This window comes from Dothidotthia symphoricarpi, assembly GCF_010015815.1.
Source record: "Dothidotthia symphoricarpi CBS 119687 unplaced genomic scaffold P153scaffold_9, whole genome shotgun sequence".
NCBI lineage: Eukaryota > Fungi > Ascomycota > Dothideomycetes > Pleosporales > Dothidotthiaceae > Dothidotthia > Dothidotthia symphoricarpi.
In genome coordinates this window covers 456,958-480,106 of record NW_022985016.1, presented here as the reverse complement: position 1 = coordinate 480,106, position 23,149 = coordinate 456,958, and the positions used below count along the sequence as shown (strand labels likewise).

The 23,149-nt window shown below is 49.2% G+C and overlaps 12 protein-coding genes across 12 annotated transcripts; 7 read left to right on the top strand and 5 right to left on the bottom strand.

Annotated features, from left to right (window-relative positions):
* The first annotated feature begins 288 nt into the window (after window positions 1–288).
* P153DRAFT_366351 (glycosyltransferase family 8 protein) lies at window positions 289–2,093 on the top strand. The gene is made up of 2 exons (XM_033668034.1): window positions 289–804; window positions 878–2,093. Exons 1-2 carry the CDS (start codon window positions 393–395, stop codon window positions 1,618–1,620), a joined length of 1,155 nt encoding a protein of 384 aa, XP_033524230.1. The 5' UTR covers window positions 289–392; the 3' UTR covers window positions 1,621–2,093.
* An 822-nt stretch (window positions 2,094–2,915) lies between these two features.
* Window positions 2,916–3,520, bottom strand: P153DRAFT_366350 (uncharacterized protein). Its single transcript, XM_033668033.1, has one exon. It carries the CDS (start codon window positions 3,316–3,318, stop codon window positions 3,100–3,102), a length of 219 nt encoding a protein of 72 aa, XP_033524229.1. The 5' UTR covers window positions 3,319–3,520; the 3' UTR covers window positions 2,916–3,099.
* A 40-nt stretch (window positions 3,521–3,560) lies between these two features.
* P153DRAFT_366349 (glycoside hydrolase family 20 protein) lies at window positions 3,561–5,770 on the top strand. The gene has a single exon (XM_033668032.1). It carries the CDS (start codon window positions 3,701–3,703, stop codon window positions 5,546–5,548), a length of 1,848 nt encoding a protein of 615 aa, XP_033524228.1. The 5' UTR covers window positions 3,561–3,700; the 3' UTR covers window positions 5,549–5,770.
* A 247-nt stretch (window positions 5,771–6,017) lies between these two features.
* Window positions 6,018–7,318, bottom strand: P153DRAFT_396178 (uncharacterized protein). The gene is made up of 2 exons (XM_033671459.1): window positions 6,786–7,318; window positions 6,018–6,728 (listed from the first exon to the last, which is right to left on the bottom strand). The coding sequence occupies exons 1-2, from the start codon at window positions 6,906–6,908 to the stop codon at window positions 6,246–6,248; spliced, it is 606 nt and encodes a 201-aa protein (XP_033524227.1). The 5' UTR covers window positions 6,909–7,318; the 3' UTR covers window positions 6,018–6,245.
* On the bottom strand, window positions 7,071–7,667 carry P153DRAFT_366347 (uncharacterized protein). The gene is made up of 2 exons (XM_033668031.1): window positions 7,199–7,667; window positions 7,071–7,141 (listed from the first exon to the last, which is right to left on the bottom strand). Exons 1-2 carry the CDS (start codon window positions 7,572–7,574, stop codon window positions 7,134–7,136), a joined length of 384 nt encoding a protein of 127 aa, XP_033524226.1. The 5' UTR covers window positions 7,575–7,667; the 3' UTR covers window positions 7,071–7,133.
* Window positions 7,668–9,113: 1,446 nt separating this feature from the next.
* Window positions 9,114–9,784, top strand: P153DRAFT_356520 (uncharacterized protein; the record flags this gene model as incomplete). Its single annotated transcript, XM_033666659.1, has 2 exons — window positions 9,114–9,655; window positions 9,739–9,784. 2 exons carry the CDS (start codon window positions 9,114–9,116, stop codon window positions 9,782–9,784), a joined length of 588 nt encoding a protein of 195 aa, XP_033524225.1.
* Window positions 9,785–9,965: 181 nt separating this feature from the next.
* On the bottom strand, window positions 9,966–10,706 carry P153DRAFT_225177 (uncharacterized protein). The gene has a single exon (XM_033662655.1). The coding sequence runs from the start codon at window positions 10,600–10,602 to the stop codon at window positions 10,147–10,149; it is 456 nt and encodes a 151-aa protein (XP_033524224.1). The 5' UTR covers window positions 10,603–10,706; the 3' UTR covers window positions 9,966–10,146.
* A 191-nt stretch (window positions 10,707–10,897) lies between these two features.
* P153DRAFT_356519 (uncharacterized protein) lies at window positions 10,898–12,043 on the top strand (the record flags this gene model as incomplete). The annotated part of the gene is made up of 1 exon (XM_033666658.1): window positions 10,898–12,043. One exon carries the CDS (start codon window positions 10,898–10,900, stop codon window positions 12,041–12,043), a length of 1,146 nt encoding a protein of 381 aa, XP_033524223.1.
* Window positions 12,044–13,095: 1,052 nt separating this feature from the next.
* P153DRAFT_339018 (MFS general substrate transporter) lies at window positions 13,096–15,503 on the top strand. Its single transcript, XM_033665810.1, has 8 exons — window positions 13,096–13,370; window positions 13,420–13,555; window positions 13,608–13,883; window positions 13,935–14,032; window positions 14,093–14,111; window positions 14,165–14,489; window positions 14,543–14,904; window positions 14,964–15,503. The coding sequence occupies exons 1-8, from the start codon at window positions 13,307–13,309 to the stop codon at window positions 15,184–15,186; spliced, it is 1,503 nt and encodes a 500-aa protein (XP_033524222.1). The 5' UTR covers window positions 13,096–13,306; the 3' UTR covers window positions 15,187–15,503.
* A 228-nt stretch (window positions 15,504–15,731) lies between these two features.
* On the top strand, window positions 15,732–16,548 carry P153DRAFT_430935 (uncharacterized protein; the record flags this gene model as incomplete). Its single annotated transcript, XM_033672864.1, has 1 exon — window positions 15,732–16,548. One exon carries the CDS (start codon window positions 15,732–15,734, stop codon window positions 16,425–16,427), a length of 696 nt encoding a protein of 231 aa, XP_033524221.1. The 3' UTR covers window positions 16,428–16,548.
* A 236-nt stretch (window positions 16,549–16,784) lies between these two features.
* On the bottom strand, window positions 16,785–18,668 carry P153DRAFT_430934 (glycoside hydrolase family 17 protein). Its single transcript, XM_033672863.1, has 2 exons — window positions 18,361–18,668; window positions 16,785–18,230 (listed from the first exon to the last, which is right to left on the bottom strand). Exons 1-2 carry the CDS (start codon window positions 18,431–18,433, stop codon window positions 16,999–17,001), a joined length of 1,305 nt encoding a protein of 434 aa, XP_033524220.1. The 5' UTR covers window positions 18,434–18,668; the 3' UTR covers window positions 16,785–16,998.
* A 1,939-nt stretch (window positions 18,669–20,607) lies between these two features.
* P153DRAFT_315118 (uncharacterized protein) lies at window positions 20,608–23,142 on the top strand. The gene is made up of 2 exons (XM_033664940.1): window positions 20,608–21,025; window positions 21,078–23,142. The coding sequence occupies exons 1-2, from the start codon at window positions 20,639–20,641 to the stop codon at window positions 22,758–22,760; spliced, it is 2,070 nt and encodes a 689-aa protein (XP_033524219.1). The 5' UTR covers window positions 20,608–20,638; the 3' UTR covers window positions 22,761–23,142.
* Window positions 23,143–23,149: the final 7 nt, after the last annotated feature.

The window sequence follows — 23,149 nt, the reverse complement described above, 5'->3', positions numbered from 1 at the left end:
GAGGGTGCTACATAGCTGAATGAAGACATGTCTTCACAAGGTGCTCCAGCTTGAGAGCTGGTGGGATATGCACAGTTGCGGCGTTTGGGTGTCTGATACCACTTCCAAAAGTGACCCTGGTCATATGGCAATGAAATACCACGTCTTGTCTTCTCCAACATCATGTTCTTTGCACATTGCTTGACGTTCCTTGATTTGTTTAGATCTTTGGTGTCTTACATATGTATAAATGCGCAACCTTTCGACAGCATTTGTCCTCACGTATCAAAACGATGATCTGGTCCACACGTGACGGCCACTGAACACATCGGTAACTCCGCGCGTCCTCCGAACAAAACAATCGCCATCACATCATCGCCGTCCAAAATGCACACACCACCGGCGACGACAACATGCGCCAGAGACAATCTGACGACCTGCCACGGTTCGTGAATGATGCAGAAGCGTCCTCGTTCCGCATACGCCGCCGATACCTCTATTACCTCGCCGGCTTCGTCTTTGTTTGCTGGCTGCTGTACCCGTCTCGCAGCAAAGGTGACGACGCGTTGAACGTCAACTGGGCAAACTACGCATACAGCCTGTACGCGACCGATAGCGCGACACTTTGCCATGCTGTCATCCTCTTCGACACGCTCAAGAAACTTGGTAGCAAGGCAGACCGCGTTCTCTTCTATCCACAATACTGGGACACAAAAGTGGAGAGTTCGCGGGACCGAGATAGCCAGTTGCTAGTCATGGCACGCGACAAGTACAAGGTCAAGTTACACCCGATCAAGCTACTGTCGGTTGAGGGTCGCACAAAAGGTACGGGTTACACGGGCAGGATGCGATGCGCTCCGTCAATTCAGATCAAGACGGCAGCTAACGGGCCTTGCAGATGCTTGGACAGGTACCTGGTCCCAGTCGGTCACGAAGTTCATGTCCTTCTCCCTTGCGTACTACGATCGCGTCATTGCTCTGGATTCCGACGTCACTTTACTGAAGTCGATCGACGAACTCTTCCTGCTTCCGCCCACGCCGATGGCAATGCCCCGCGCATACTGGACCACGAACAAGCCGTGGCCCCTTACATCGATGCTGATGGTCATCAAACCAGATTTGGATGAATTTGAGAAGTTCAAGCAAACAATCAGAATTGGGGGGACTGGCCGGCTGATCGACGAGCATAGATTCGACATGGAGCTGGTCAACGAGCGATTCCAAGACAGTGCGCTGGTGCTTCCTCACCGACCATATGCGCTTTTGACTGGCGAGTTTCGAAGCCATGATCACGCAGCATACTTGGGCAGTGATGATGAGATATGGGATGCAGAAGCGGTGTTCAAACAAGCAAAGGTAGTGCATTTCAGCGATTGGCCGCTTCCCAAGCCGTGGATCATGTGGCCCACCAAGGGCTTAGAGGAGATGCAGCCCGATTGCGGGGGAAGCCATGAAAGCTGCGCAGAGAGAAGGATCTGGAAAGGCTTGTACGATGATTTCCGCCAGAAGAGAAGAGATGTGTGTAAACTGTTGAGTGTGCCTGCGCCCGACTGGTATAGCATTCAGGACACGAGGCAGGGGAGGAATGCGACAGACGGGACTGCGCATGTTGCGGCTGAGATTCCTGGTGACGTGCTTTGAGAGGAGCAGGGCGGTGTATGATCCACAGCTGGACAGTCGACTGCTGCGCAAGCGTGTACTTGCATTTTGACAAATTCACTTCAATGATAATCTACGCCGCTTTTTCTCCGTCTAATACTGGAAGTTCGATTTCACTATGCATGAGCATTACGAATCTCAAACACCTGAATGAGCATGATTGTCTTGATCGATAACTGTTACTTCCAAGGAATTGAGCAGAGAGGATGAAGCATGTGGTCGCTATAAAACTATTAACAGACATGATGCATTGTACAGTCAGATGTTGCTTTGTGTATTGCGGCTGTCTGCCAATTGTTACCCATAAATTATAAGTCAACGGAGCGTGTAATCAGGCGTAAATTCATGATACAATTTTACCGTCCATCACTTTGCCAAGATCCGAAAACAGAAGTGGCAGCATAATTCCAGCGGCACCTTCCTTTAGAGTAATCGGGCATGTACCGGGACTAGTCACCTACCGGGCACTACTCTGTACACACCTCTAACTTTATATCTAAAAGCTGCATCTAAAGTCTAAATAACTTAAGTTATAAAGTTCTGTATTTAAAATCTTTTATAAATATAAAGTTAAGTAATAGCTACTATAGTAAAGTAAATAAAAATTAAAATATAGAATACTTCTTAAATCTTAATAACTCTTAATACCTAGACTAATAAAGTAAAACTTTAGTACTTTAATATACTAAAGTTCTTTTTAAATATATATAAAGAATATCTTAAGAATAACTTTTACTTTTAATAGTATTATAATAATAAATATATATTATTAAAAACTAATATAATATATTACTTTTAAGTAATTATATTTAGATTTTTAAGGTATATATTATACTACTTATACTAATTAAAGTTTTTTATACTTAAGTTTTTACTTTTATTAACTTATTTACTTTGTAAAAGTAAAATTTTAAGTAAAATCTTATATAGTACTTTAGTTATCTTAATAAAAAGCTATAGATAGTAGCTAATACTATATAACTCTTAAAATAAGAAAGTTTAAGCTAGAAAGCAAATATATACTTAAAAAAATTTATAATACTATTATATATAGATATAGTTATCTTAAATACTAATTTAGTATTTAAAATTTTATTATTAAGATTCTAGCTTTCTATCTTGTTAAAATTTTCTAGAAACTTAAACAAATAGTATTATAACTATAATTTATAACTTAGCTTAATTAGAATTTTAATATCTATTCTAGTTGTGTAGTTATGAGTAGTGCCCGGTAGGTGACTAGTCCCGGTACATGCCCGATTACTCTAATCCTAACCCCACATTTTATGCAGTTCCATCCTCATCGCCGCACATCACTCGTGTAATGTAGCCCTGTCGCGCCGCTCGTCAAGTCCAGCTCACCACTACATGCAATGTCCAACACATAGCTGTCACCGGGCGTTCTGCATGCACGTCTGCACCGAAACAATGGTGAATGTCTTGCGCGCAAGCGAGCGAATGCTACGTTGCACGAAACATGCACATCTTAGGGTGACAGCCGACAGGCGTTTGTCTTGGGAGATCAGCAGCCGGGTGGTGGGGAAGAGGGCTGAGCACCGACCATGGAAGCCAGCATGCCCACGATAGGGCTACGGGAGCCAAAAGAGATGGATTGTGGATGCAGAGAGCGGGACTCTGCATACGTGAGCGGGGAAAGTTGCAATACAGCGCCACAAACATGGATGACTGGCTCCCGTTTTAGTGTTTGCGCACAATCCTGTGCATAATTGCAACGGAGTGAGAGAGGCTGAGATGGCTGGCTGGCAAGGCTGAGCTACGGCTGGCCTATCTCATGCGGGTACTAGTGAATGAAACCGACCTTGTCACTAGGGAGTCCCTGTTGAATATTCTCCTGTCACTCAATTGCCCAGCTCGGTAGGGGTATAGGCTTAAATATAACTTTGTTTCCCTCGACGGTTAGCCTGTTGCTATGGTTTTTCGTTTTTCGTCATTCACCGGGACCTCGAATTGTTTATAGTCGTTATCACCGTCGGCTTCTCCTCACCTCCACTTATTTGTGCGACAACAACTACAACAACTACAACGACTGCGATCAACCACAATGCGCGACTTCATCCTGGCCTCCGTGGCTACCACTTCACTTCTCTTCGCCAGACCGGCTCAAGCTGTTGCTGCGAATCCTCTTCCTAAACCTGCGAACATCACATGGGGTGACTCGGGCTGCTTTTCTTTCGGCGCTGTATCGCTGGAGGCGCCAGATCACCTAGTTCTGAACGAGGCTTTCGACCGTGTCACCAGCACTATCACCGATCTGAACTGGATTCCTGCCGCCACCGAAGCACCAGTTCGAGCGTTTGAGCCTTTTCCTACTGCGACTGGCTCGGGTGCGGAGAGGAGGTCGAGGAAGCGCACTACCGATGACTATGCTACTAACTGTACTGGCACCATCACAACGGTCAAGATTGATATCGCCAACCTGCATGCTACACTCCAGCATGGCGTGGACGAGTCGTACAGTCTGGATATTGCTTCCGGATCTGAAGCTGTTGAGATCTCTGCTCAGACAGTGTACGGTGCTCTTCATGCGCTCACCACAATGCAGCAAATTGTCATTAACAATGGCAACGGAAAACTGATCGTCGAGCAGCCAGTTACAATTCAGGACGAGCCCCTCTACCCGGTCCGTGGCATCATGATCGACACAGGCCGTAACTTTATCTCGAAAAAGAAGATCCTCGAGCAGATCGACGGTATGGCACTTTCTAAACTCAACGTGCTTCACTGGCATCTGGTTGATTCTCAATCATGGCCTCTTGAGATTTCCGCCTATCCCCAGATGACCGAGGACGCATACTCATCCAACGAGGTCTACTCTCATAGCACGCTCAAGCAAGTCATCAGCTACGCGGCTGCTCGTGGTGTTCGCATCATTCCAGAGATCGACATGCCTGGTCACGCCAGTTCTGGTTGGAAACAAATCGACGAAGACATACTAACCTGCACCGACAGCTGGTGGTCCAACGACAACTGGGCGCAGCACACTGGTGTTGAACCTACCCCTGGTCAACTCGACATCCTCAACAACAAGACTTACGAAGTCACTGGAAAGGTGTACAAGGAAATGGCTGATATCTTCCCCGACAACTGGTTCCACATCGGCGGCGACGAACTTTTCCTCAACTGCAACAACTTTAGCTCTCTCGCACGCGACTTCTTCGCCGCCGGAAACTCCATGGGCGACCTGTACCAATACTGGGTTGACCGCGCGATCCCCAACTTCCGTGCCCAAGCCAACAAAACTTTCGTCATGTGGGAAGATGTCAAGCTCTCTGCCGCCGTAGCTGCCACAGGCGTTGTGCCCACAGACATTGTCATGCAAGCTTGGAACAACGGCATCGCGCACATCTCCAACCTGACAGCCCTCGGCTACCGCGTCATCGTCTCATCATCCGATTTCGTCTACCTCGACTGCGGCTACGGCGGCTGGGTCTCCAATGACCCGCGTTACAACGTCATGATCAACCCCAACGCGACCGACGGCAGCGCAAACTTCAACTGGGGCGGTAACGGCGGTTCCTGGTGCAGTCCCTACAAGACATGGCAGCGCGTCTACGACTACGACTTCACCTTCAACCTTACCGACACGCAGAAGTCGCTCGTACAGGGCGTCATCGCGCCGCTGTGGTCCGAGCAAGTCGACGATGTGGTAATCAGCCAGAAGATGTGGCCAAGAGCCGCTGCACTGGCGGAATTGGTATGGTCGGGCAATCGCGATGCAGAGGGCAACAAGAGGACGACCGAGATGACGCAGAGGATCCTTAATTTCAGAGAGTATCTTCTGGCCAATGGCGTTATGGCTAGTCCGCTCATGCCCAAGTACTGCCTTCAACATCCGCATGAGTGTGATTTGTATCTGAATCAGACGGCGCTGCATGGACCTACTGTGTAAGGGGTGCGTAGTGTGAAGGTTTGCTTGACCTTGGGGATTCGGATGGAGTCAGGCGTTTCAATAGCGTATTCCTTTCTTTCTTCCTTTCTCCTCATCATAGGGTATGGACATGCATGAGCGCCGGCTTGAGAGTCGAATAGTGGAGGGGATAAGTTATGATTTAATCTCTCATCTTCGTATGCTCGAGGCATATACCCACCATAGCTTTTTGAAACAATAGCATGAACATGATTCATATTTGTGTTTTTTTTTCCTCGCAACATGTCTCTCGATTAATCGAAACACCACGAATCAAAGCACAGCTAATTAAGGAACAGCTGGACAATTACAACTGTACTTGGTATATAAAATCTAAGCCTAAGCAATCAACTGTATGCACCTTGCGTACACATCTTTGAAGTTTACTGGTGTAGTCTTGCAGCTTGTAGGAGCCACAAAGAAAGCAGCTTCCCGCTTTTACAGTTGACCGAGAGCATATGTGACTATTCAAAACATGCTTATCACGGCTTCTGAAAGGCTCACGCCATATAGCTTATCATCTAGCCATGCCTCATTCCAGGAACAGGCCACCAAAGCTCACGCAGTCTACAACACATTGATATTTGCAACACTCCTTATTCGCACGCCTAACTCTCGACTATACAGATAAGAACAAGAAGATGCGAACTTGAAGAGTGCATGCATGCCATCTCATGTTCTACACCACCCAATGAGGAGCCCAGCCAATGTGGCTATCGAGATCTCGCCAGAGGACTGCACCCTCGACCTCGAACTCCCTAAGATACGCACGGGTCTTGAAAGGGGGCCATCTTCCTGCGGCTTGCACAACGCTCACGCTGTTCCACCACTCAACAATGTCGTTTAGACCACCCCAAGACGCATTTGCATAATGGCATTGCGAGGTTTGCTCTTTAAGGACAGCGAACCAACGACTAACTTGGTTAAAAGCTTGGATGAAATGCCCACTGTGCGGGGTCCGTGCTACGACAGCCTTCTCGTCAGCGTCGTTTCTCTTGAGCAGGTCTTCGTCCCAGCGAGCTGTTTTACCGGCGGCGGTATAGTATGGTTGGCTGTTGATTTTTCCTTTCATCCTGGTTGCCTGGAAAAAATGGACGGGGAGCTCCAGTTTGCACAAAGAACATCGATGTCCTTGGCGACAGACTTCGCTGAATCGCTGCTTCTGAAACTTTTTGTTAGGAAAAAAACTCACATTAGATAAGTCGGTAAAGAGACTTACGTTTCGCGTTACGAGATCCTCCTCTCGGACAGGAAGAAGAACACTAGGGGGAATGCAACGCGGCGAGTGTGTACACGAAGCGGCTGTTGTGGCTCGAGCTACCTCGTGGTCTCCCCCATCCATGAGTGCGCGAAGGATGTTTTGGCATATGATCCTTGAAGCGTTTGTTCGATGGGACTCGCGTAAAAAGTGGAAAGGTGAGTCACAATATTGATTCCCACATAAGTGAGAGTACCAATCTAGCGTTGTCAACTCCTGGAGAACGAATGCATTATCTCGGGTTGTGCCGATTGCTAGCACCGATCCATGTCGAAGTGATATGTGCTCAAATGCGTTGCAGATTTGACATCAGATAGGTATGTCCAAGTAGTCAGGGTGAGTCTTTTTGCCTGCTGATGAAAAGCGCGGTTGAGTGAGCATGCAGCCTATAGCTTCCATCTGCTCCCCGACAGAGGCCGGTATGTCGCTCAACTTATTCCATGGTTGTACGTTAGGCATCTCAAAACACAGCCGTTTCCAAGCCATGATCTCAATACGTTCTCGAAAATCGGCATCGTATACCAAGGCTGCACGAGCTGAGTCACATGCAGCAGCGCACTCAACACCAGTGCTCCTCTTTCTTATTACAGACGACGAGAAAATCAAAGGTGTTTTTTTCATAAGCTGGAATAGCTCTGGTCGTACAATGCGGCGTTGTGTTTCTTTTGGTACCAAAGGGTACTTAGTAGCAGTTGAGCTTGCAGCGGTCGAGCTTGCAGCGGTGGAAGTTGCAGCGGCGGTGGCGTGCATATGTGCGCGTTTTGTGTCGTCATCTCCGCGCTCGTGAGGGTCCTGTGTACCTGTACTCGAGTACAGAGCTGTTTGGAAGTTGTCTGTATTCACATACGGAGCAGCCTTTGGATAAGCTTCGTTGTAGTTGTCGACAATATGATTGGCAACGGCTTCTTCTAACAGTCGATTGAAACTGTTGTCGATATTTCCACTACAATATATGTGTTAGAAGACGTGAAGTGAGAGGGTTGAAGTTGCAAAAAGGTACCTTGCGAGCTTGTTGAGAAAGACAGGGTAACCTTTGTCAAGAATCGCGGCAGTTACAAACCGCCTTCGTTGTCTGTTGCCATGTGATTCTTTTGAGCCAGATTTGACAACTCTCTGACTGGATTGTTGATGCTTCTTGCACTGCGCAGCGGTCTTGGACGCTGAGCGGGTGGTCTTGTTTCTGGGCGCCATTCTGCAGCAGTAAACAGGTGACGGAGTCTGGTGGAGGTTGGAACGAGAGGACTTACGTTGGTTGTTTGCATACGAGTTCGTCGAATGGCAACAGCCCCACACTTCACAAACTAAACGGCAAGAGAGATCGGCTGATAGGCGAGAGGCATACGCCGAGAATTCCTGCTCATGTCCCTTGTCTGTCTGCAGGTCAGCAAGTGTGACGCCAGTGACGAAGTTGGACAGGAAGGTACCATGAACGTATTGTCGAGTTTGAGGTCGGAGTTGATTTGGTGGAAAGCCCCAGCACCACGACAAGGTACAACTCCATTGTTGGGAAGGCAAATGACAACGAAGCCATGTATGAGGCAGGTTGACGAGGTTCTGCATACGACGCGGTTAGGCGGATGCTGCCTTCTAGCCAACCCTTCTCGTTCGGTCCAAGCTGACGAGGTTCTGCGTACGACGCAGTTAGGCGGATGCTACCTGCAAAGCCAGATGGAGGCAGTTCAACAAGGTTCCGCATACAACGCGGTTAGGCAGATGCTGCCTGCAAGCCAAATACCGTAACTGTGCCTGAAAAGCTCAGTGATTCGCATAGAACGCAATGAAGCGGGTGCGGCGACCACGAGACTGACGATGAAGAAAAGAAGACGAACTCTAGGCGAACCTGGCGTATAATGTGCCCGCGACGCTCTGACGCTAGCTAGCTCCTGCATAGCTTTGGGTGCGTTGGGTTGCTCCTGCTCGTTTGCTCCTTTGCTCCTGCTCTTGCGCTCCGGTGCTCCTTACTAGCTCAACAAGTGCCGCCTCTCTTACTACCAGAACATTAGCAAATTATAAGAATCAAGACAAAACTCTTTCTTACCCCTTGCCTACTTCTCGTCCGTCTCTCACCCCTTGTCTACTTCTCGTCCGTTCCTCTCACTCCTCGTCTACTACTCAGCCGCCTACCTGCCCCATCTACCTCACCACACCCCATTGGCAACTCCGACAAGACTCTCTCGTTCACTTGTCAGGTCGTCTCTCACTCATCGACGTCATCCCGCCGGCAACTTCGACGACAAACCCGAGACTCCTTCCCCTATCTACTCCACTCCGCCGGCAACCTCCAATACGATGCCTTCAAAGCGAAAAGCCCGCGGTAGCAACCAGACTGACTCGTCTCCACGCAAACACGAGCGCCTAACCGAGAACGCTGCCGAATACTACAAATCCTCAAGGCCACGAGTACCGTCAAAGCTGGTCGATGAGAAGCCAGACTATCTGAATGCAGATCAACAAGACCGAATCACGGCCAACAAGACCTCCAACCCCAGCCGTGTTGCCAACAAGTACCGGCTCCCCGGCACCAGAGGTAAATACCAGAGTGCAGGCGAGCGAGCATACGTCCCAGGACCAGCTTCGCAAATCGTGCCGAGATCACGGCGGCAACTGAGGATGGAGGCGGCAGCCAATATCGCCCTGGGTGCTCCCAACGCCTTCGACGTTTATATTACGCAACTAGTATACGACGAGATGATTGCTCAACTCCCCGCTCCCATCAACATCAACACAACCAGAAAAACTCTTGTGAACCAGGTCGATGTAGACCGAGCGTTTGGTACTCTCAAGCAAGAGGAAAAGATGCACAAGCAGTTGACTTTCAACTGTGTCGCAAGGTAAGAAACACTCCCTGCTCTTGGTCACTCCCTGCTCTTGGACACTCCCTGCTCTTGGACGCTCCAGCTGACCCAATCCAAAGTGGCATCATGCGAAACGACCAGTATGAGTCTGTCCGACGCAGCTGAATACAGTACCGAATAGCCAACGGCTGGATATTGGCGAAAGAGGACGGTAGGAGCCTGAAACGGCCAAGCCAGGGACTGTTCGATCGTTTGATGGCGGAACATAGTCCAGAGACCCACGACCACGACAGCTAGAATGCGCGCCTGAATTTCCACTACAACAAGCGCCTTGATTCGAGAGTCGATGGACGCGAATCAAGCAGTATGCGGATCTCGATGTCGAACATGCCACTCAAGAAGACCACCACCAATCGCACTGGGCGCCCCCAACGCGTCCACACAATGATATTTGCAACACTCTTTATTCGCAAGAACACTTTCCTATCATTTACTTGAAAACAGCAAGGCACAAAATGTACCAATCCCTACTGTCCCGGCCGCTCATCAATAACAGCCCTTTCCCACGTACATCCCACACACTCACACCCCGCCGCCCCACAGCCACGAAGTCCGGCGTCTAAGCCCAGACCTCCGACGAACTCCCTACGCTCCTTGATCTGTTCGTTAATACAATCATCCTTCCCGGTACGGGTTTCATCAGCATCGTCGGTTTCGGCTTCACTCACGTCGCTCAGCTCGTACAATTGTCGTGCCTCGCGCCTGCAGGTTGGACATTCTCGGCTCAGAGTTATAGGTTTATCGGTAGCGTTCTCGCAGGTGGTGGTATGGCAGGGAGTTGGGTGGTTGGGTTTGATGTGGCCGCAGTGGTAGGTGGTGAGGGATGGGGTGCACATGTTGAATTTGGTGGGTAGATGTCGAGGTATGGTAAGTAGTCCGTGGTTGATTCGTTCTCGATATGGGAGTATTTTATACGGCATCATGAGGCTCCATCTGTGTATTTGAATGGAGTGAGACCTATTGAGTGACGGGGTGGTGAAGAAGTGAGAGACATGTATACTGTCACTTCCTGGTGAGACAAGAGCCAGTATGAGTGTCAATGTGTTGCTTCACTGATTCGGAGATTGAAGGCGAGGTGACTAAGTGTATACACTTTGTGTTTGCAAGCGCGTAGATGTGAAGAGTGTTGTAATGCGTGTATATATGTTCCCACGGATACTCACTTCCACTTCCACTTCCACTACTCAACACAGCCGACCGGAACTCGAAAACGACACCATGTGCACTAACCTCAGCATCACGTACGGTTGCGACCACTCCTACGATACGCGCGTTCCCTGCAAGAAGAGAGTCTGCTGGAGTACGGACACAGTCCGACAAAGAAGCGACCACGACTGCAGCAATTGTCTGGAAGAAGAAAAAGAGAGACTTCGAGGTAGCCGCGCCCGTGCTGTTGGTCGGGCGGCTGGCCTAGCCGTTCGACTATTCCTTGCACGAAAAGCTGGTCGAGAGGAATATATAAACAATGTACGTATTGGGCTCCAGACGATCTACTCCTGTGGCCATGGGGACAGGGATTACTGGAGTACCCTTGATCCAGGAGAAGATCCTCTCTACACGAAAGAGCTGGTCATTCGTAAGACTTTTGTTTGCGAAGCGTGCCGAAATCAAGAGAGGATTAGCAGCGATGGATTCGCGGCAGTGCAGACCATGGATTCTCCGGAGCAGAATTTAGAACTACAGGAGCTGAAGAATCGGATTCAACAGCTGGAAGAAGAGAGAGATGAACTGCTGCGAAACCCCGCGGCTGTGGATAGTGAGGCCATAAACCAGTTGCTTGACGCTCGCACGGCGGCTCAACACCAGAGCGAAGACCTGCAGGCTCGGCTTGAAATCGCCCTGGTAGAGCGAAATTCACTCCAAACAAAACTCGACGAGCAGGCTACAGCAAATGACATCGCAATCATCGGCCTCGAAGAAAGCCTCCACATCGCAAACCGAGAACGTCATGATTTTGAGCAACAATGTGCGGACATGGCTGAACAATTCGAACTGGATGCGGCCATCACTGCATCGCTAGCCAGACCCGAGCCAGCAGAAACAGGAGACCACGTGGATCAATCTGTACCTAAAGATGAGGCGGCAGCAACAAGAAGGCTGGAAGAGATTAAATCACAGACGGTGACCTTGCTCGTCAAAGGAAGGATGCTGATGGACGAAAGAAAGAAGCTACAAGACTTTGTGGACGCATGCAAACTAGACACGTCTGCGACGGAGGCGCAAGTAATCCCAGAGTCGCTTGCTGCCGATGAAAAGAGTGATTCAGGCGAGATTGACGATGACAGGTCTTCTTGGGAAGATAGCGACGAGGCTGAAACATTATCTGTTGGATCTGACGATGCTGGTAGGGTAATAACGCCGTAGAGACGCCATGTAGGGGTCGGAATATGTTTCCAAACGACATGGAACGTGCGTCTACCGTTGAGCCTGAAGATCGACACGATTCAGAGCTTAGACCAGGAGCTTGGGCAGTCTTGCTAGCAACCCAAGCTATCGTCGGATTAGGAAGCGAGTGTTGACGATCCTCTCAAAGAGCTAGTGGGACTACAGGGACTCGAAAACTGGATGGTGGAATTGCAAACCGAGATTAGAGATCGGTAACGGGCAAAGTCTCTTCGAGTCGTGATTGAATAACACTAATTCTCCTTTTATTTGGTGTCGGTTACAGCAACGAAAGCGGATTGTACGCTGAGAGAGAAACAACATAGCGTGCGCCTCAAGTCTGGGTGGGGTTAGTGTATCATAGTTAGTGTCATCGGCCCGCCAGGAACGGCCAGCTTCGCAGTAAAACGAGATGGCATTGAAACAATGTAATTGATTTTTTTTGGCCATCAACGTCAAACACTGAGAGGTGAGTATAAACTATGAAGAATACATCATTGCAATACAGACGGTGGAAGGACAACCGTTCCCGCATCTCACGACAGAGCAAGGCGGGCGTAGCATAAGGTTATATTGTGGGGTTTGGGGTCATGAGAAACGTTTAACGTTTTCTTTATCAGTGCTTATGCCTGCAGCATCGCGGCGTGGCACCGGGTACCTAGCTCTAACTTGGTTTGGATTTCGGCCGCATCTCCCCCGGAAGGTAACCGAAGCGCTGTAGCTGTGCAACCAAGTCTTGTCGATTCCCGCGGACATCACTTCAAGCTATACTGACAATTCGAATTTAGTATAAGGTTGGTGCTGTGGTGTTCAAAGCAGTGCTCTGTCGAACGCTACCAGGGAGGTGGCTATACCAAGGGGCGGTTACACAATCCATCCAATCAATGAATATCGCATGTTGCTGCACACGGAATTGCTTGGCGGCCAATCTGAATCAGGCAAAATTGCGGAGGAGGCTTATTGAAGGATTGAAGATAGGATAACTGCCGGCCTACTGCAAGAGCTGTTAACAACTGCCGTATTTTCTGACGAACAAATGACACAGCATGTGCTTGAGCTTGGTAGTATTGGTAGCGAGCTGTAGTTGAGCATGGCTATCCCTTAAGAAGGTGACAGTGCTCTTCCCCACGTTTTCCACCCCAGGTTTTCGGAACGACGCGCGCGGGGCCACGCCACTCCTATTGAAGAATTTTCACGACTTCAACTGCTCTACACCACACCGATCTGTTCAGATCTTGCCTCAAGATGGCAACATCTGTCATCGCCTCGGAGCCTAACCTCTCCTCGGTCGAAAAAGGAAACATCATTTGTATGTTGCGTGCTGGATCTCTTGTACGAATGCTCATAAAGCGAAATAGACGAGACTCATGGCAGCGATCGATCTACCGAGGAGTTCACATGGACACAGGAAGAGGAGACTGCTGTTCGACGCAAGCTGGATAAACTCATCGTACCAGTAGCAACATTCCTCTACTGTCTATGCTTTCTTGACCGGTACGTGTACTACGTTATAGATGAAGCCACAATGTATTAACGTCTCATGTAGGGCCAACATAGGCAACGCTCGGATTCAGGGTATGGCAACGGATCTCAACTTAGTTGGTGTCCGCTTCAACTGGGTCGTTTCCATCTTCTACATCATCTACATGTTGGTCGAGGTACCCAGCAACACGATTCTAAAGAAGATTGGTCCAAAGTACTATCTCCCCATGCTGGTTGTTGGGTTCGGACTTGTGTCCCTTTGCACATCATTCGTCCAAAGTTTCGCAGGGCTGTTGGTTGCACGAGGATTCCTTGGTATCTTTGAGGGAGGTGTCATGCCGTAAGTACCTCTTCATGGCTGGTTGAGCTCTGCCTGACTATCACTTGACAGCGGACTTGCGTTCTTCATCTCTTGCTTCTACAAGCGAAACGAGCTCTTGCTACGGATTGGCATTTTCATTTCCGCCGCCTCCATAGCGGGAGCTTTCGGTGAGTGAAGCATGCCATAACCCTACTGTGACCTTTGCTGACATCATATCCTTATCTCAGGCGGTCTTCTAGCTACAGGGTAAGTGCTTATCTATGTAAAGAAAAACGATCAACAACTTACTTTATATATAGGCTTGCTCGCATTCCTCCATGGGGTATAGCCTCGATGAAAATTCATACCTGGCGTAATATCTTCTTCTTCGAGGGGCTTTTTACCGTCTTGGTGGGTTTGGCTGCGCCCTTCGTGATGCCAACAAGTCCGCAAGGTTGCTGGACCTTGAACGAGCGAGAACGGAGGATTGCCTCAGAACGACTCATCTCGAAGACTGGAACACATGAGAACGAGAAAGTACGACCTGAACATTTGAAGCGGACAGTATTCAACATTACCAACTGGTTCTGTGCTTTCGGCTTCCTTTTCATCAACATCACTGTGCAGGGAGTCTCTCTCTTCATGGTAAGTCGTCGATCCCTTGGTAGTCGAGATAAACGTTAATGTTTTGCACTCAGCCCACTATACTGAAGGACCTTGGTTGGACGGCCACAAAAGCGCAGTTGTACTCGGTACCTCCATACGTTGTCGCATGCCTCGTTGCAATTGCTATCGCTTTCGTCTCAGACAAGACGAACCGCCGCGGTATCTACTTGGCAATGTTTAGTCTCCCAGCTATTGCAGGCTTCTCTATCATGAGATGGGCGACTGACCCCAACGTAAAATATGCTGGTATCTTCCTGATCACCCTAGGAGCCTTCCCTGGAGGACCAGGCTTTTTGGCTTGGGCAGTCAACAATGCGGGCAACCCATCTGTCCGCGCTCTGTCTACAGCTTATGTTGTCACCTTGGGAACCGCGGGAGGCATCATCTCCACATGGTAAGCCTTGCATTCTCGAAGCACTTTGTGAGTGTTTGCAGATGCTAAGATATTTGTAGGACATACCGCACGGCAGATGCACCGAAGTATCACACGGGCCATAGCATTAACCTGGCAGGCCAAATCTGCGTTCTGTTGCTATCGTCTGGCGGCATTGCCTATTGCAAGTGGGAGAACAGGCAGCGCAGCCTAGGCAAGCGGGACCACCGTCTGAATGGACTGAACGAAGACCAGGTCAAGGAATTAGGCTACAGACACCCTGAGTTCCGATTAATTCACTAAGCCTAAGCCTGGTACTGTGTAGATCCTTATCTCCCGGCAGCACAATACTGGAAGTCGCGCCTCTGTGCCACGATAGCTCGTGATCCTCTGATGGGCCCTACCATGCTTGCTGACCTACGCAACATCCCTTGCAGATTACTGGCAACAACAACCCAGGTTGGTATGGGAGCCTTGTGGCTAGACTCCTATCGGTATTTGCCGAGCATGCATTTGCGTCAAATCACAGGTCTAGCATTGCAGCTTGTAGGAGCCACAGCTTACTTTCCGCGTTCACAATTGGGTGAGATGCCGAGTCACACAACCCCCATAGTACCATGCTTTGAATTGAACATTACATCAGTAATTGACTTTTCCAAAACCCTTCAGACGGTCTACCGTGGTTGAATTCCTTCGTGACCGTAGTTGGAAGCCAGGTCTGAGTTCGTTTTATTATAAAAGGAAAAGTCCTGCTTTATTCTCCATTTTTGATATCCGTTCATTCACTCACTCACGCATCTTCCTTCTTCATACAAAGTTTCAATTATCTAATTCGCATTTCAACAAGTATGGCGGATATGGCATGCTCCTTTTCCAGTGACTGGTCCAACACTCCTTCCGACGGTTCTTCAAGAAGCAACCGCAACTCCTCTTCAAGTGGATCTTCTTTCCCTTCGCCAGATGGCGTCCAGACCGTTGCCAATGGCCAGGTTCAGGTCACCAACCCCGCCCGAACCAATTTCCTCAAATACTTCGAGACCGCTCCGCCAAATTTTGTCGGCAACGCTGCGGTCGACTTGGACAAACTTGGAATCGTCTTCCAATATGCAAATCTCTTCTATGTCGTCTATGAAAAGACTCCCGACCCAGAAGCGGGCACCACAAGCCCAACGCTAGAGCGAGGATGGCTGCATTCGCCCACAATCGGCACCTATCTCCGCCAGGAGTGGAATTCGCTTCCCAAGGAGCAGGTGGGCAAATGCGGTCATGGATACTGCCCGACCGACAACAACCGGAATGGATGGTGGCGTGTGCACAGCAAGATGATGCAGCAAGTCCGGACTGGCTGCTTTATCCGAGCTGTGCAGCTGGACGATGAAGCGATGGGCCGACAGCGACATGGAATCGAGTATGCACGTTACCTGGGTTCTGAACTGGCAAGGGTAGTGGATGCTCTGTATGGTGTCAAGGCCGTCCAACAGGCTGCTTTGAACCGGGAGGCAGATGCATTGATGAGTCAGTTTATTGTTCCTGAAATGCTATAGCGTACCATATCGAGACGGAACTCCCGACCCAACGCTTTGCCCCTCGATCAATAAACTGCACAATTAAATGGGAAGTTGTATTCATGGAAGATCGTTATCCTTTTGTTCCACAATACCCAACGTATATCTGTTATCTATATGCTGATAACGGTGTAGTCAAATGTATATTTACTTCCTCAAACGCCTTTCTTTACATGTGAATTGCTGATATGACAGTTCGCATTATTACAAAGCCCATCTACGAGAAGTCCACCACCGTACAGGCAACATTGATAGAACAACGTCTGATATATGTACATTGAGCATCGAACAATCACGAACTAATGAGGCGAAGCACATCATGAAAAGTCATAAGATGCCGACATCTGATAGATTGACTAGCTATGTTACGTGAACTACATAATTCATGTCTTCATGATGCATGATGCATATTGGCGCCAAAAATGACTTCCATGCACGTGGTCAGACCCAGCTGACAATGCGTACATATGGTGAGAGATGGAATGGTAGGCTTCATACCTTCAAGGTATCTTGCAACGCCGAACATTCTGCTCATCGGCCTTCAGTACAGTTACTGAATCACGCCCCACCAGCGCTCGGCATTGAATGACGACGCCCAATCAGACTTCCAGGTGGAGTCGAAGGCGTTGTGGAGGAACATGTCGTGGTCGAAGTGGCCTCGAATGGATTCAAGGGCGATACGCTGGTTCTCAGGCGAAGGCACAGCAGCACCGTTGGCGTCACCTTGATGCGGCCATCCAGACTCGGTGACGACTACACGGTTGGTGTTACAGCTCGTTTTGACGAGCTCAATTTGGGACTGGACGAAAGCACCTGCGTCTGCGGCTTTCGTGTTGGGGTCGAAAAAGGCATGGCAGTTGACCATGACTACGTCGGAAGCCTGGCAGATCGCCGGATTGTCGATTGTAGCCGGCACAGTCTCGACAGCACCAACAGGGCCGTTGTATCCGAGCCCTCGCAGTTGCCCGCGGGCACTGTGGATAGCGCCGACAACGTCCGAAGCAGTCATGTCGTGCTCGTTTACTCGTTCATTCTCGACCGCAAATAACCGAACGATGTCCCAGCTACCGCCAGCATACTGATCAATGGCGTCTTTGAATGTCTGGATGACCTGACCAAGAGCCTCACCGTTACCCCGGTTGCTCAAGTACACGCCTGCCATGAGCGTCTGACCGTTCCGCAGAGCATTCTGAACAGCAAGAGGGATGATGTTGCAGCCCATACCGTAGATCCTAACGATCTTATAGTCCTTCATCCTATTGAATTCACTAGTAATCTCCTGCTCGGTCTTGCAGCGGGAGTTGTCTCCAGTGCCAGTGAAGGGGTCGTACGTTACGCCTATAGGTAGACGGCCGGCCGAGTCGTCCTGCTTGATGGCTGATGGTTCTGGTTCAGGTGCAGGTGCGAGCGAAGGTAAGGGGACGTAGGCCGACTCCACAGCAACGGAAGTGATGATGGGCGGCTCGTAAAACTGAGAGTTGGAAGCTTCCGGTACATCGATGTCGGCCCGTGTGGGTTCAGGTTCCTCTGAGACGAAAACGAACGAAGGTAGGGCAGACGGAGCAGATGTTGCCGAAGAAGACGGTACTTCAGGCGCGGAAGGCATCTCGGGAGTCATCAGGGAGATTGAAGACGTCGTCGAGGTCGCGACTACTGCTGTAGCAACGCTGGTGATCTTGTTGATAGTAGTGGTAGAGTACGGCACACCCTTCTCGTCGACGTAGACCACAGCATCGCCGATTGTCTCAGTGACATAGACGACTTCGGTGACCACTGCGCGCTCTGCAAATAGTTAGCCACGACTACCGCATCTTGGGGAGCCTGAAGCACTCCAGTGCTTGAACAGTCTTCACAAGATGCACTGGAGTACTCCAAGCTGAAAGAAATGAGGGAGGCCGTGGGGTCAACGTACTGAACGGGTGACCACCCACGGTGCCGATGAGAAAGCCTGCAGCGAGTGCGCTAGCCAGAGCTACGTTCTTCATGGCGATGAATGAAGCGAATGTTGTTATGGAGATGTTGTTACGTGGAATACCAAACAGAGAAGGTGAGGTGTGTGTTGATGAGTTGAATTGAAACACACGAAAAAGCACAGGAGACTTGAAGTAATGAGTGACTGACTGCTCTGCAGCTGGATGTTGGAAGGAAAGGTCGGGCTGGGCCGATTTGGAAGCTTTGAATCAAATGAGGCGGTAGAGACTGGTTGAATGTGAGTGCGTGATGGAGGTGAAGGCAAGCAGCGACGAGCCTTGAACAAATCTTATATTGTGCTACCGCGTGCCTGCCTTGTGAACCATCTAGCGCGTCTTGGCGGTGTGCAGTCAGGGCAACAGTGACGTGCCGGAACGGACGTGAAAAGGAAGTGGGGTAACTCAAACACTCAGATAAGCGTTCAATCTTCACACCTTACCAATAGAGTACGAGAGGGAAATTGCGACCTCGAACGGACAATTACGAGCTTTTGGAACAACCTCTCGAATGATGCTGTTTGTATAACAATTCAGATTGCATTGACGTGACAGAGACGATTTGTAAGAACACAGAAAGACACCTAGCACTCTGTTTGGATACTTTAACACTCTTTACTGGAAAATAGCTTTTTTAGTGACAGACCACAGGGTCACTAATTTTCACTGTAGACGTTCACCTACATGCATCACTTCCGACACCCAGTGCTCACCGATAGCTTCATCTTTAGAAACAAGTCTTAACAAATGTGACTCTTACATTGAAGTTTTATGTATGATCCTCGATAAAAGCTAGACATTTGGCTTGTTAAAAGGTGGCTTGCCATCTCAGTGCGACGGTTCTTGAGATGCTATTTACGAGTCACGCACGCAAATTGCGGCTCTGAGAACGCACACCACGGGAGGTGTACCGCAGCTCTGTAACGGATGTTATCGAGAAGGTCAAGCTATAACGTATATCTGTAGCTTCGCTATCAGGCTTGAAGAATGCACATGAATACATTTCGTAACGACACAAGCGCAAGAGCTATCGCTGGTGAACATCTCCGGCCTTATTCTTCGCTCAATCTGTCCAAAATGCCCTCCGTGATTCATCCTTTACAGTAACGTTTTCCTCTTTTATCCCAGAAAGGTGTTAGGTCACCTAGCGCAAGATTATCGAATAGACGGCCTTCTTCCAGCTAGCCTCCTACGCAGATGTGCCGTTGAAATCCAAGGTCTTGTCGCAGATATAGGCTATTGTGTCTAGTTCTCACAGCAGCTCTGTTGTACAGAAATGTTGATTTGGTGTTTCGCTTCGCCAGTGATCCTCGATCAAAGCTTGACAGATCCGTTCCTGACCTCTATGAGTACTATGTGTTGGCCGTACTGATTGTACTCCACTTTGTATCACAATTCCCGTGTCTTAACTGGAAACTGGTTCGCATCCAGGATCCTTCTCTTTACTTCCCTGTTCAATAGGCCAATGTTCACCACGCATGTTAGTGGGCTTCTCGATCGACTTGTTGATAACTTGGTCGGACTGGGAGGTCTTTTTGTGTTCTTTGTGCAGATGCTAGCTGTGTAAAATGGCGTACCTTGCGACTAGGAGGACACCTTGCGACTCCCTGTAGAGTTCCAATGAGGTTCCGTGGACCACGATGTGAGGGGCAACGAGCTTGACATGGCTTCGATGAAAGCAATCGCGCAATGTGATCTGAGCCCTCCAGGTTACAAGTCCCGTTTTCCGCATCGTCTATAGTCACTGTTGTTGTCGTCATCTCTGCTGGGACGCGGTCCTCGATGATCTGAAGCGCCGCCACGTTGCCCATCACCGACCCGTCTCTTCTATCGAACGTCCAAAAGGTGACTCATCGACTCGTCAAAATCTAGACTGTGTGAAGCATATAAATACACTTCAAAATCTTCGACTCAAAGACATTCACTCTGTTTTTTCTTCCTGTCTTTGAGAGCTCAACAAGCTAGCAGGGGTTAAAGCGGAGCGATGGGTAGCGGAGGCAGTGGCGCAAAGCGGCTGTGCAAATTCCACCACTCGTAGAGCGCCTCGCTTCGCTCGACACCCCTGCTGGCTATAACGAGATTGCCTAAAATTTTATTGTAGCTTTGAGGCTCGGCCCTTGGCTTGACCGCTGCGCCGACAAACGCAACGGGCGCTGATCCCTGCATATCTCCTATACCGGAACATTGTCGCACCTCCTCCATCTGCATCTCTGCACAATCAACATGAGCCTGCGCTACAGAGCTGAATATGGTCGGGGGGGATCACCTTACGGTCTTCAATCTGTACGGCACCTCTCCAAAGGCAGTTGGCGCGCACTTTGGACACTGTTTGCTAGCACCTCGTTGCTCAGCTCACGGCATGCACTCGTAGAGAAGAACATCCACTATCCTTTGCAACTCAACTTCAACCATCTTGTTGCCACAGGGCTCATTTCATGGCTGTTTTTGCAACCAGACAATACTCTGGATATACACCCTAAACCAAAAAAGCCAATGACCCGGAAAACTGCCTTAGTCGCGTTCGCAATGTCTCTTATGTCAATATCTGCGATTTGCACCCAACAAGCTATTCTGCACTTCCAGAACCTGCCGACACTAGTCATGATCACCGTAAGTTGTTCTGTTTGCAGTGTTTCATGACCGCAATCTTGACATAGACTAGACCATAGCTTTTGTCGCCGAGAGCCTTGTACTTTCTATCAGTGGTATAGCTTCTCAAACGCAAGTCGAATTTATTCGAGTAGGCCTACTCGTTTCAGCTTGCGCTGGTCTACTCTTCGTAGAGTATCGACTTAATGTACCAGGCTTGGTGGCGTCCATCCCGGCGATGCTTCTTGCCGGAGCTGCACGAGCTCTGTGGAGAATCGCCAGTAGATATTGCCCGGAAGAAGTCGCGGACTGCCGGACTCAAACCAGAAGACTTGTTCTCATGGGAGCTCTGGTCAATATAATTTGGGTAATAGTCTTCTGGAGCGGTGATCCAATCTTCGCATTCGACTTGACAAGTGTCCCGTTGCTCACCTTTAATGCCATAACATCCGCTCTGGCTTTGATTCTTGGAAAGTCGATGCTATTTCCTATCGACGACGAGGATAATTACACAGCTTCTGAGGCTGGTAATGTTCCAGTGTTTCAGAACGTGGACATATGGACCCTTCTTGCTCTAACCGGCATTACAGGTTGTTACGCAACACTCTCCCAACGTCGTTCATACACAAATGTATATCAATTCGGTTGCTTTTTCTTTGCAATGCTGTGCATAAGCGGGAAAGCTAGCACAGGTCTGCTTCCGGGTCAACCGCAGTATACTTCGGCCACTAGGAGCACTCATCAACTGACAGACCTCTCTGTGGAGCGGTTGTCAGACGACAGCGGGATCAGTCCTTTGTTTGAGGAGATTGATGAGACTGACAAGTATACGTCCCTACCAAGTTGGTGGAATCTCAAGCTTCGCAGATTCTTACTCAGCGTTGGCGTTATACTGGTCTGGACCGTATATGGAGTCTCTAATTTCACCGAGCGATCGAACCCTTCCGACTTGACCCTTCTCGATGAGAAATATGTCCCGACAATGGACATAGAAATCGTATTGAGCATGTACAAAGAGCCACTCGATGAGGTCAACGAGCTTATACACAACCTTAAGAGTATGCCAGATCTGTCAGATGCACACGTCACAATCTACATCAAAGATACCGAGGCAGACAGTGCACTTATCAAACAGCACACAAAAGCTGATGACATCATACTCCTGCCGAATGTTGGTCGAGAGGGTGAAACGTACCTGAATCACATTCTCAACCGTTGGGATACTCTTGCCAGGCAAACCATCTTTATGCAGGCAGACGTGCATAACCCACGAGAATTCTACACCCACGTCAGAAACTACTACAGTCGCGATCAGACTGGGTTTCTCAACCTTGGCTGGTCAGGTGCAGTCTGCGATTGCGAACACTGCGGCGATAGGTTTGCCTGGGAAGAGAAAACCGGTCTCTTCCCTACAGTCCAAAGCCAAATCAACAACTCGACTAGCTGCGAAAACGTCCTGTTAAGTTACAAAGGACAGTTCGTTGTTTCGGCTGCGCGTGTCCGTGGCATCAACAAGGATATCTATCGTAAGCTTCATCAAGCTATCAGTGACGAGAACAGCTGGGCGCACCAGCCAGAATATCTCGAAGGCAGGCCGGACTCAATGAGTGCGCCACGGTTTGGCTATACGCTGGAAAGGATCTGGAACCTTTTGTTCCAGTGCTCAAACATGGAACTCGCCTGGAAGTGTCCGTCGCTGATCAGCGGGTGGAGGATAGGCGGTGACATCAGTGACTGTCAATGTTTCGACACATGAGCCTTGTCTTTTGAGCGATGCGGTGGAATACCTGGAGAGCATCCCTGAGCAGGCGAAGTTGTTGGACATCGACATACATGTAACAAAAGGAGTCTCTCCGCACAGTAGACGCGACTGACAGCTGGTTATCTTGTCCAAACTAGGAAAATATCCTAGTTTGATGCCTTCCATTATAAACTAGTATATATAAACGTAATAATGCAAGCGGGGATGTTTCAGTGCGATAGTATCTCTTGAATACAGCCGCGTTTGACACGCATTTTACACGGCCCAGAAGGAGGCTGGAATATCGATGGTTCAACGAAGCAAAGGAAGCCTAGCATGAAGAATGCGAGAGTGATAATGTAGTCTGTGAGGATTCCAGATGAACAAGGTAAACAAGGTGGCGC

Coding starts and splice junctions, on each gene's coding strand:
- P153DRAFT_366351 (XM_033668034.1), top strand. CDS start 393: ATGCGCCAGAGACAATCTGACGACCTGCCACGGTTCGTGAATGATGCA. Junction 805..877: donor GGTTGAGGGTCGCACAAAAG/GTACGGGTTACA, acceptor CGGGCCTTGCAG/ATGCTTGGACAGGTACCTGG.
- P153DRAFT_366350 (XM_033668033.1), bottom strand. CDS start 3,318: ATGTTTGTGGCGCTGTATTGCAACTTTCCCCGCTCACGTATGCAGAGT.
- P153DRAFT_366349 (XM_033668032.1), top strand. CDS start 3,701: ATGCGCGACTTCATCCTGGCCTCCGTGGCTACCACTTCACTTCTCTTC.
- P153DRAFT_396178 (XM_033671459.1), bottom strand. CDS start 6,908: ATGGATGGGGGAGACCACGAGGTAGCTCGAGCCACAACAGCCGCTTCG. Junction 6,729..6,785: donor AGGATCTCGTAACGCGAAAC/GTAAGTCTCTTT, acceptor AAAAAGTTTCAG/AAGCAGCGATTCAGCGAAGT.
- P153DRAFT_366347 (XM_033668031.1), bottom strand. CDS start 7,574: ATGCACGCCACCGCCGCTGCAACTTCCACCGCTGCAAGCTCGACCGCT.
- P153DRAFT_225177 (XM_033662655.1), bottom strand. CDS start 10,602: ATGATGCCGTATAAAATACTCCCATATCGAGAACGAATCAACCACGGA.
- P153DRAFT_339018 (XM_033665810.1), top strand. CDS start 13,307: ATGGCAACATCTGTCATCGCCTCGGAGCCTAACCTCTCCTCGGTCGAA. Junction 13,371..13,419: donor CGAAAAAGGAAACATCATTT/GTATGTTGCGTG, acceptor AAAGCGAAATAG/ACGAGACTCATGGCAGCGAT. Junction 13,884..13,934: donor TTTGAGGGAGGTGTCATGCC/GTAAGTACCTCT, acceptor ATCACTTGACAG/CGGACTTGCGTTCTTCATCT.
- P153DRAFT_430934 (XM_033672863.1), bottom strand. CDS start 18,433: ATGAAGAACGTAGCTCTGGCTAGCGCACTCGCTGCAGGCTTTCTCATC. Junction 18,231..18,360: donor CGTGGGTGGTCACCCGTTCA/GTACGTTGACCC, acceptor AACTATTTGCAG/AGCGCGCAGTGGTCACCGAA.
- P153DRAFT_315118 (XM_033664940.1), top strand. CDS start 20,639: ATGAGCCTGCGCTACAGAGCTGAATATGGTCGGGGGGGATCACCTTAC. Junction 21,026..21,077: donor CGACACTAGTCATGATCACC/GTAAGTTGTTCT, acceptor GACATAGACTAG/ACCATAGCTTTTGTCGCCGA.